General features: G+C 37.3%; 1 protein-coding gene across 1 annotated transcript in view; it reads right to left on the reverse strand.

Annotated features, from left to right (window-relative positions):
- The window catches only part of KCNK2 (potassium two pore domain channel subfamily K member 2), a 78,845-nt gene that overhangs the window by 25,076 nt on the left and 41,717 nt on the right, over positions 1 to 12,052 (reverse strand). Inside the window, exon 5 of the mRNA XM_067294696.1 lies at positions 2,912 to 3,072. Within this exon, the coding sequence (XP_067150797.1) occupies positions 2,912 to 3,072 (161 nt within the window). The remainder of the gene's footprint in view (positions 1 to 2,911; positions 3,073 to 12,052) is intronic.

Raw genomic sequence — 12,052 nt, forward strand, 5'->3', positions numbered from 1 at the left:
ACTCTTTAAAGTCTCCAATGATACAGATTGATGGATGCCTCCAGGCAATATGCGATCATGCTCAACTCTCCTCCTCATCAGAAAGTTTTCCTAATGCCTAACCTAGATCTCATCTGCTGTAATCTGAGTCTACTATTTATGGTCTTATCCAAGGCAGACAGAGGGAGTAATTCACTATTTTGCTCTTCTTTCAGACATCTGTTCTTGAGACCAAATAAAGATGTGTCTTTCAGATTTTCCTTTCTTCACCTGTCCATTCTTGTTGCTCCACCCAAGAAATCCACACATTTCTTTAGGTGTGGTGTTCAGAACTAGACATAAAACTGAAGACATCCTAGAGCAAAATATAATGAAAGGATCCTTTCATGTGTTTTACCTGTTTATTTCTTTACACTCCTATTTATACTTCTAACTATGATGTATGCTTTTTCACAGCAGTATGACATTGACCCATATTAGCTTAAGAGCCCCTAGATTCCTCAGAACATTTCTACAAAATTGTACCTAATCAACTCTTTCCTGACATGTAAGGGAATATTTTATTATACCAACATATAGTACTTCAAACTTGCCCTTCTTGAATTGAAACCTAAATATTCAGACTGCTTTTCAAATTTTCCAAGATCATTTTGAATTCTAACTCTAGTTCTCCAATCTTTAGTTTTCCTCGGCTTGAGATCATTTGCAGATTTAATGAACAAAAAGCTTTATCTGTTGTCTAAAGTATTAATGAAAATTTTAACCATACCAACACTAGAATAGACCACTGCAAAATCCTACTTGACATGCCCTTCCAGTTTGACAATGAAACACTGAAAATTTCCAAATTGTACAGTTTTCCAAAGAGTTTTCCATCCATCCAAGCACATTAGTTCAAATTAAAGGAAGCAAGGAATTGCACAAAACTGGAAGCTTCCATAAAAGCAGATCAAAAATGAAATCAGAAAAGTGTTTGACTGTTCATGATATATATTTTATTGTATTTTAGTGCCAATGAAAACCGTTTTAAGGTCAGCAAGACCAAAGTCCAGCTCTTGTAACCCAAATCACAGTAGTAGCTCAGGTTATGGCAACATGAGATTCCCTACCCTGACCTATCAGTGTCTCCCAGTCCCTTTTTTGAGGAACTAGTAAACAGAACAAGGGAGTATTTCAGATTTAAACATATAGATCAGCATTTTCATACAGAGATTGGCAATAAGGGGGCAAGGGCAAGCTGCTGTTTTTTATGTTGGGGGTTTTGTTGTATGGATATGTCCATTAAAAGAAAAAAAAAAAAAGAACCATCATCCCTATGAACAGTGGGCTAAGCAATGCAAATAATTGGTCTCAAACCTTTTGCAATTTTAAAGGAAATATAAAAGGTAGTTAGAATAGAAAAGCAGAAAGGATAAAAATGAAATGTTCTCATGAAATGTTCTTGCCTTTTTAGCCAATTCTCAGTGCAAATGGATGTTATTCACCAATAACTTGTCTGGATTTGAACTGATGTCTCTGAGCCAGAGACTTGTGCCTTCTTAACATCTTTAATGCTTGTATTTTATCTACTGAATAAGACTACTCAGCACAGCCCCAGCTTGCTTTGCATCAAAATAAAGCCATGGCAGACCCTTCCTATATAGAAAAACAGTGTCCTGCATGTTACACATTACTGCTTGTTGCAGAAAAGTAACCCTTCTAAAACTTGCAGTGCTGATGCAAACAGCTACAAATTCAGGCTGCTTACTCACTATTCCGTGAAAATGTCATAGGAGAGATACTTTACACATCAAAAGACAAATGCTATTTCATACATGCTTTGAACATTAGGTAATAGTTAAACCTACAATCTTTTATTACAGGTTACTAAAGCATTTCAATAATTAATTTTATTAAACTGCGTCATTTATTCCACTATATTTCAAAAAACTCAGTAAATACATTTTTAATAACTATTAGCAAAACACAATCTTAATAAGCTTTTCTGATGCTGAACTCGAACTAGTGCTAGTGAAACTAAGAGATTGCAAGTAAAGTAATGAAGCACCTCTGCTACTCAAGGTATTTGGTCATTAAGGACTGGCTATGGCTTAACCTTACTGATATCTGCACAAGCCTATAGTCTTCGATGGGTCTCTTTCTCTTCAGTGGCACTGAAGCTGTGCCACTTCACATGGAACAATTTAAGATCCATAGGCCAGAGAAAAATAAAAGAGCATGAAACTCTAGGCTCAGCCAAATGGAAGAGCCAGAGAGGATGACACCACTTTCAACTCCAGATTGTCCTACAGCCTCGTGAGGAGAACATGGGTAGGAGTCCGGGGTTGTGGAAGCACCAACAGGCTCTGCAGGCTGTCCTGCCTCCATGAATGGTCAAAGCTTTAATCCCCTGCAGAACTCTAAACCTGGAAACGTAGGTCCTACAGACTATAGGCATTTCCCCAGGTAAGATGGCATCTGAGTAGGGATTTTGAGAATTGTGATTTTAGATTCAGACACCAAAGACCTTCTGTGAACCAACTCAAAGCAGCAGCAGCAATGATTTCCATATGTCATTCCTGCAGCTCCACTCTTCCCTCTCTCTGTCAGTGATTTCCTTTTACAGTCTATATTACAACCTTTAAAGGCAAACATTGTAGCAAGCTTAGGAGTATTTTAAGAGCAAAGCAGAAATGAACTAACTGTTCTGGATCTTGCTGCTCTTCCTAATCGTAATTACTGAAGAAAATAACCCGTGAATTTCTAACATGTTGAACTTCACACAATTCTCAATTAACAATGTTCAATAACATGCTCAGATCTTTTAAAGTTCTTCCTATCTTTTGCTAGATATCTGGTTATAATGATGAGCTATGCCATTTGCTGTATTTTTCAACTAATTTGTTAAATTTAGAACAAGTAACATGAAGAACAACGCAGGCAGCATACTCACAACAAAGGTATCTTCTACTTTGGCAATTCCTTTTCCAAAGATTGTTCCTAGTTGATCTCCAACACCAGCCAACAGAAAACCAAACAGAGGAATTCCCAGTAAGGCATAGATGATACAGAATATCTTTCCACCTTGTGTGCGTGGTGAGATGTTTCCAAAGCCTAAATTACAAACAACTTGAGATGTTTAAAAAGAAGTTACATATATTAAAGTATACATTTTAAGAGGAGTGCAGGAACAGAACAGTTGCAAACAGGTCCTTCTTGGTTAACCATGTGATACAACGAACATTGTGAAAAGTAAATGAAAGTGTATGTCATATTATCCTCTTTCAAGTAAAATTAAAGTATTGCACAATTCACCAGTTTTTTTTTTTCCAATACTGTATATTATACTGAGGAGAAGGAAAACTTTGTCATTAGATTATCTTCACTATAGAAATAATCTTTAACTTCCTAGAAATGACAATTTTCCACATCTATTACATGTAGTTAATACCAATTGGTTAAGATCTGCCTTAGCTTTTGCTACCTGGAAATGTGTCTTACCGGACTTATAATCTGCAAGCTGCAGTACTTGGAAACACGGTGCAATTTTCTTTCAGACGGGCTGCTTTTTCAAGGGAAGCAATCTGAAATAAGCCATCTGGATGAGCAAAATGGGGATCTCTTAGGTTCTTTCAGTATTGCAGACAAAGTTTAGAAAAATAACTTATAGTTCATGGCTCTGTCCATTTGAAAACATGAATCATTTTATCACTAACTGTTCTCTAAAAAAACACTTTGGGTAAGCCTAAAATACCTTGATTGTTGCTGTTCCTTTTAAAATGGAGAAACTGAAACCTAAAGAGCACAGGCTCTTTATTTCACATCTGTGAAATGCCCTCAAATGCATCTCCCAGGACTGGTATTTCAGTGATTTGTCCAATGTTGCACAGGAAAGATGGGGCAAACCCCACAAACAAGTTTCATGAGCATCAGTTCTTTTAATTCAAAAGGTTTTCTCCTCCCAAGAATCACTCACGTTCTGAGGGTGCAGTAGCAGGGGGAGTAATAGTAACACCCCAGTGTTTTCAACATTATTTCACTTTTCAGCACACTGACGTGCACTTCCAGGGAGGTCAGAGGGAAAGCTTGTCAGAAAAAGGTTTATTTTCCATGGATAAATCAAATAAAAGCCTTTAAAAAAATTAACAACATTTGTGTAGAAAAAATTAACTTATTAACTTGTAAATAAAAGAGCAAAATATTTTAGCAAGCAGTTGTGACAATTTGGTTTGTTTGTCTTAAATATGAAAATTTTGAATAAAAGATAGATGCTTTCCATATACACACAAAAATCATTCAATGAAAATCCAATTTTCCACTGAAAAAGAGCTTAAGTGCGCAAATTTTATCAGCTCTATTGACAACTTGCCATGTCAGTTTTCCTCTAAAAATAGCTTAGTATTTATGCAGACTGACAACTGTAGCCTTCCACAATACAAAGCACATTTAATGAATGTCTTACCTATTTATCTGAATTTTTGTTTCGCTATTTGGAGCATATTGGTTTCGTACAAATATAGATTTTCTTCCTGAAACATAAGATCTTAATTTTTGGTTCTGCTCTCATGCAGGTAAGCCACAACCAAAGCTCTGTGTCAAAACTACTTTTTACTTTCAGTACTCAGGAGACGAAACTGTCCCTCACTCAACTTCATTAAAGAAAAAAGAAATCACATTGGGAATGCATTTCACTCCTAGATATTTTGCCCCAATATCTGCTGCTTCCAGATAATAGTTATGCAAACAATAAAAGCAATGGTACGATAGAGTTCAGCTAGGTAAAAAAAATATGATGTTGATATTAAAATTTCCCCAAAATCATGACCAATAAGCCTTCCCAAATTAAACATAAAGGACAAAATTACAAGGAACATCACCACATACAGGTCCTGGAGTCCTCCAACTTTATGCATCCTCTCTGCAGTAATATCATTTAAAAAAAAAAGTGTGACTCAGTAAAGTGGAATACAGTTACAACACCTTTAGTATAACATAGTATTTTTCCTAGAGCCAGGGCTAAAATTATTGATGATTATGATTCAGGAAATTTCAACTCCACTGAGTTCACTCTGTGCCTTCATGTGCCAAGCAAAAAAGACCCTTGAGTTTTAAAATAGAATTAGCTTCTGTTAACTCATCACAAAACAAAAAGGGACAAACAGATCCAAGCTACTCTGTTTTCATAAATTTGCCTGTGTATGCAACAACAGGAGTTTGAACAGTTGCCAGAGCATAATTCTTGTGGGGTCTTAATGCAATTCAGAATCAGCAGTATGGATATATCAGATTTATAAAACTCAAACTATGAGTTTTGGAAATAGCTCTTTTTTTTTCCTTTTAATTAAAAAAAAAAAAAAAGATGGTGTCTCTTAATGGTGACAAAATACCAGTCCAACCAAGCACAAGTCAATTTTACTTGTTTAACTTTATAAAGCAGACTGACATTTTCTTGCATCCCACAGCTATTACAAAGACAATTGTTGCTGTGGCATACTTCTTATCTGCTACTAATCATTAAGAGAACACGAAGTCCATGTTCAGCTCGATGTATCCGCATCTCTAAATTAGAGTCATATTTTGCTCAAGAAAAGGATGATACTTCTCTTCACTTTTATCATTGCAAATTGTTGCTTTTCATCCTGAAAAATGACAAATACTTTTCTTCCATAAATGACAGAGGTGGTCTTGTAATATTAATTACCCTTTAAAGAAAACTCATGTACACATTACTGGAAAAAAGAACAAGCAGAACTGTTTCTCTCTCCAGATGCTCAATTCACTTAATTCAAACCATGACTTTTTCATGATATAACATGTGCTTTAGTGAACTGATCTACCAGTGGTTTCTGTCAGACATGAATTGTATTTCCTACGGTGTCATGTTTCATAACAGTCTGCTGCTGGGCACCACAGCCTATACTGAGTTTCGCACATTGTCCCTGCATCCCATCTCTTGGTTTCTCCAGCGATAAGCTAGTGCATCATTTATGGAATGGGAGAGGAAATGTATTTATATTTCATACAGTTGATTTAAGTCCTGAGGGTTTCATCTAAGAAAAGCATTATTCCTTCCTTAGGAAACCAGCAGAAGTCTTGACAAGAGCTCGAGGCCACGGGAACTCCATTTACACCTCTCCGAGGACCGCACGGCTCCTCTGGGCTCGCCGGGCGGCAGCACGCAGCGCTGCTGGAGTTGCTCCCTAGCGCGATGCTGCCACGCCACAGTTCCCACTGCTGCTCCAGCAGCCAACACAAAGTCTGTGCAGGGCGCTCCTGTTCACCGAGAAACCTCTGGGAATCAGCCACAGCCCCACTCTGCTCTTCCTCTTCCTCCTACTCCTCGCTCCCTCCGAACTGCTTGCCCCCAGGGGATGGGTGGAGGCTATTTGTGCAGGCACATACTCCCCGAGCGCAAGCGGCCGCAGGAGCTCAGTTATTCCTCGTCACTTCTGTCCCGGGCAGCTTTTCCCTTCCCCGGCTCTATGAAATGGGCAGCTCCTAGAACCAATCGGTTCACCACTGGAACCAACATACTTGCTTTTGTACACGGAAATGAACAAAGTACTTGATTTAAACTTGCTAAATATATTGGAAAGTTTCCCTCAAAGAGCTTTTAACCAACCCTATCTGCAACGAACAGTTTACGGAATACAAGATTTTACTTCCAGAAATAGGCTGGTTTCACCCAAGATAAGGCCAGGGCCATTTTCAGACTCTCCATCCCCAATGCCCTCTCTCACTTCACTTTCATCACTGGCAGCACAATTTGCCTCCTACTTTCACCAAATCCCTTTCATGTCCTACTGAATGCTTAGCATGCCTTTAATACCCAAAGGATTTTGTGCATTTAGAATATGTTGTCTCTGACAGGCAGCTGTGGACAAGAAATATATTTTAAAAAGGAGCTTCCAGCAATTCCTGAATGAATTAAGAATAAAAGATCCCTATAAATATATTGTAAATAATTTTGCTCCATTCAACAGAATAATATACTCATGGCTTCAGCTCCAAACCCCTTACAGCCTCCAAGATTCAAACTACACTTTTCTTACAGGAACCTCAGTCACCCCTTGGGTTGGCTATATGGGCTGAAGCAAGGGTAAGCTAAATGAAAAAATAAACAAGAGATTGTATATGAATTATTTTTGATTTTTACTTCTCCTGTTTCTTTGATATATTTATTTGAGGATGAAAATGTCTAACATTTCCATCTGAAATAGGCCACTATTGAGCAGAAATAAGTAACTTTGTATTGACTGCAAACATATTACTGGTTTTGAGCAAAGCAGAAAATGTTTCAAGTTTCAATTTCTAGTTGTTTTTTCCTATAACAAACAATATTTTATATTGTAAATATGAAAATTTTGAAATGCCAGAAATTCTCATAGTATTGACAAAACTCACTTTTGTTCAGGTCTAGAAAAATAAAACTGTCTGCATTCAAGCCTTCATAAAAAAAGATTAGCAATTAATTTCAAAAAAATCTGATTTCTTTTGCAAGTAAAGATGCTTTTTGCTTTCTGGTTAGCTGGTATCTCAGTCTTTCAGAAAGGTCTTTTAGATCCACATTTTCAAAGCAGAGTTAGAAGAATAGAGACTCCAAATGAATATATTTTAATGGAAGATTCCTAGACAAAGCAGGGCATCTACTGAAACTAGCTGGCTGCAATTAAGTATTTCTCATACAAGAGATTACAGGAACTTTTGAGAGTTCTAGGACTAGATTTTACTTGCAAACTGACTGGAAAAGGGTGCCACCACTTATGATTCATTTATAGCAAACAGCTCCAGTGGGATTGAAAGGTCTGGGGAGGGTTTTGAACATTTTCTTTCCAAACAAGAAAATGTAAATTCAGATGCCAGTAAATGTTTTCTTACGGTTTTTGACGTATCTCAGATCACATAAGACATCATTCATCAGGTAGCAAAGTGAAAGTTATACAAAAATAACATCATATATTTTGAGATATGAGAAACTAATAGAAGCCGTAGGTGTGGATACGTAGGCAATTTATGCAGCAGTTTAATACTAAAGGATAAATATTTGGTGAACATGCACATCCTTAATTACTCAAAAATGCGTGAAATGGATTACAGAAACTTGACACTGACAAGGTTGCATCGAAACAGAAGAAACACTGAGCTCCTTGCTGCTTCTGGAGCCACGAGGCTGGAGCCAGGGGACCGGCTGCCCATGCCTCATCCTGAGCCACCGCACGGCTGTGCCTGGGTTATGTGCAGCTGGTGGCGATATTGCCGCAGGTTCATATCCATCCCGACTACGCGGCTCAATTACAGTGATTACCCTTTCCAAAGGGCATGTGTGTGTTTTGATACTGAATGTCATATTGATCTGAAGAGATCAAAAGACGTTTTCTCCAGGCCCCAAGGAACTATATGATCAAATCTTTATGAAAGGTACCTGGCTGTACTTCTGGTAGCCAAGATATTTTTTCCCCTTTTGAACACTGTTTGGGCTCAAGAGATTAGCATTTAAATATATGCTTGCGCATCAGTGCCAAGACAAAGATACATACTCATTCATAGATAAATTCTTATACTCATTTTAGCATACATAATGGTCCGGGCACAATCATCAAGCAAAAAGGCAGTGTATGTACCCGTACTGGCTGTGTGCAAATCTCTGCATGCACTGTAGAAATTCAAAAACTTGCATGTTCATGTTCACTGGGCAGAAATGACTGTTTTTACACTGATCCCTTTTCCCTTGCTCCACTCTGTCCTACACATCAAAATGTGATATGCTTCTGTGCTCCTGTATCATATACATATGTATTTACAAACAAATACTTCAGGTTTTTATATGGCCTTGGTTAGTATTGCATAAGGGCATTTTCAGTCTTCTGTGTGCTTATTCTCCCAACATTGCTCAGTAGCTAGAAAACTCTTACTGCCCCTTTTTACAAATGGGTAACCGAAGCAGAAGGAAGGAAAGTCCAAAACTCTCCACAGCATTTCAGCCTCTAACTCACACTGAATCTGTGGTCAAGGACTATGCAATTAGATTATAACTACCCTTAACTAGTGAAATTTTGTCATCTGAATTCCTCAGAGAACCTTAGCCAAACTAACTTGTCCAAGGCCCCACTGAAATTGCTAGTAAATACTTGTATCAATGGACTCTCCTTTCTGTCAGGGCACATACACATGCACGTACGTATGCACACATATTCAGGCATACAGTGCAACAGAATTTAAAGGCCAAATAAGGAAGACTATTTGTAAATCTGAATACCTGAATGAACTGAAGTACCGTTGCAGTAGAGCACATGATAGTTCTGTGTTACATATATACATAAATCCTATCACACCTGCACATACAAGCCATTTTTACAGCCATTTTCATGATTTTTACAGCCATTGTTCATAAGCTGATGCCCATGGATTTTGTTATGGGCATCCTTTTACAAGTTAATTCCTCACGTTTACAAAAGTGAAAGTACAGCTAGGAAAAATTAAATACTTCTCTATACGCACAGCTGATGAAATTGCTGGAGGGACCTTGCTGAAGGAAGTGCCCTGTGCAATGACAATGAGGTCAGGATACCTCTGTTTTAAACTGCGGTCTGTTATGAAACAGTTTGAAAATCTGTCTTATAAAAGTTGGGTATAATTTCCTTACTAGTCACTGGCTTCTAGAAGCCAGTGAATTCTTCTAAGAGTTTTAGGAAACATGTTGTCATATAATACTGCTATTAATGGAAGTTCATTGCTGAGCACAGCTCTGCCTTTGGTATGATATGGATTCCAACCTACAAAATTCTGGCTTTTGTTAGCACTACTGCACAATTCAGTGTCAGAACAACGCCAGTATGTTATTTTGAAGGTTATGATGCTCTGGCTCAAGCTTGAAAAAAGGCATTTTATAATAAAGCTCTTCATTGCCAAAAGGTGCAACTTTCTCCTATTCTACTTTTCAACCACAAGTGGAAACATAGATTAATATCAATAAAATATGTAGTATTCAAGAATTGACAAAACAGAGGTCTGATCTGCTTTCAGTAGCTTCTTTTCATTTGTGTTGTGTGGGAGCAGTAATCAAATCAAAACAACTTTTTAAAAGAACAGGATATAAATATTCATAGAAAGTAAATTTCCTTTGAGTCAAAGTGCTACGCTACAGAGGTGAAGGAGTATTTTAAGGAAAACGTCTCTGTATGGGTCCAGAAGCCATTGCAGTATTCAGTAACTCACATTCAGTTGCCAAGGCAGTTTCTGAAGGAACTGGATAATAATTGTTAAAAGCCTTTTAAAAGCTTAACCATCAATTCAGATAGCTCTGCCTCTTGGTACAGGTTCTTCATTTCATTCAGCTGTCACTTTGCCCAGTGAAGAATAACTACTTCCCACCAGTAGTTGGGACTTTGTCCCTTTTTCAGTTATTTCTTTCCTGCTGTTTTTGTTATTATAAGATGGATTTATTTTAGCTCTAATTCTAGCAGAATGGAATCAGCTCCAAAACCCCAAAACACTCACCATTTTTTTTCCCATAACTAAGATTGGTACTTGGGAATAACGTGCTTGGCTAACACAGCTAGTAAAAACCAAATGTACTTAAGAAAAAAGTTAATAGTTCAGAATATGATGAAACTTTTACTACCTATATATTCTTATCAAGTGTAAACACATACCAAATATAACAAAATGGCACTCATTCTGCAAAGTCATCAACAATCTTAGCATATAGATAAAATACATTGACACAGATGGTCCATGGAAAAAAAAAATCGAGTTTTAGACTTACTGACAAAAACAACACACGGACGTGAGTAAATTTCTGACACTGCAACTTTACTAGAGATTTGAAAGTTTGTTTCTAGGGTTTCTGAGTTTTCTTTTCTTTAATGCCTTTCTTTTTTATTCCTTGTAAGTAACTGAAGACACAGATTCATTTGGGTATTGTTTACAAATAAAGCAGTTTTTAGTGCCAGCTAAAGAAAGCTCTTGCTGACCTCTCTGTTCTAAGTACAAAATAATACGTTTGCTTTCCAGCCAAGTCAAACTATACGCAGCCTGTACATGTTTCTGTCTTTCTTACAAACAATAAAATGTGGCAAAAATGTTAGTAAATTAAGGACTATGGCAGACTTACAGCAACAAATGAGAAATTCACAGGTAAAATACTTAGTCTCCACCACTTGCCCTTTCTCTCTAGCAGCATTACTATTTGCAGAGGTAAGAACATCCAGCCTCTTCCACGAAATATGTCCTTGGCAACCACAGTTTTCAGCTTAGATATTCTGCAAACTGTGAACTTAGACATTCTGTAAACTAATTTCAGTGAAGTCACATTCAAGACAGAAACTAAAACCACATAACGCTACAGTCAGGATACTCTCAGCTCAGCTCCTCTTACACTGGTACAACTGGCCAAAATGAATGCAGATACCCTGACTTGCTAGGTGAGTTATGTCTTTCTCTGTAGCTTCGAACAACTTCTTCAGACACCCTATTTCACTGTTACAGAACTGTCACCAGTTCAGTGTCCAACAGTGAAAATATTTCACCTCATGATTTTTTTCTGTCAGGTTAACTGAAATAAAACAGTTTGTCCTATTTTTTTCCGCTTATAAACCACACATACATAACCCATATAGCCAGATAATTTTTCCCAGAATCAGGGGTAACCAGAGGAATTCTGAAGGAGAATGAACAGGGCAGGGGAGATGGGAGGTGAGAAAGCCATTAGGAAAGAGACCCTCGTATATTGCAGACATATTCAACTACAGAATTGTTTAATCTTAGTAAGGCAGATAGGAAGGAGAGTTTTCAAGAGAATATCTAAGTGCTTATAGATATGTGTATGTAAAGCAGGTTATTTTTCATGTAATGTCAATTACTTGATTATTTTATTATTCATAAAAATGCCTCCCAAATTAGCTAGCACTATCATACACCTGAACATTAACAAACACTATTTCCTTGAAGGAGTTAAGGTTAGAAACAACTACCAAATTTCTAAAAGAAAAGGTTCTAAGGATTTTTATTCATAGAATTATTTTCTTTAAAAAGACAAAGGAAAGAAGTTTTTCTTAGCGAGACTCACCACCAAATATCTGGAAGGATGAGGTCA

This window comes from Apteryx mantelli, chromosome 3 (genome assembly GCF_036417845.1).
Source record: "Apteryx mantelli isolate bAptMan1 chromosome 3, bAptMan1.hap1, whole genome shotgun sequence".
NCBI lineage: Eukaryota > Metazoa > Chordata > Aves > Apterygiformes > Apterygidae > Apteryx > Apteryx mantelli.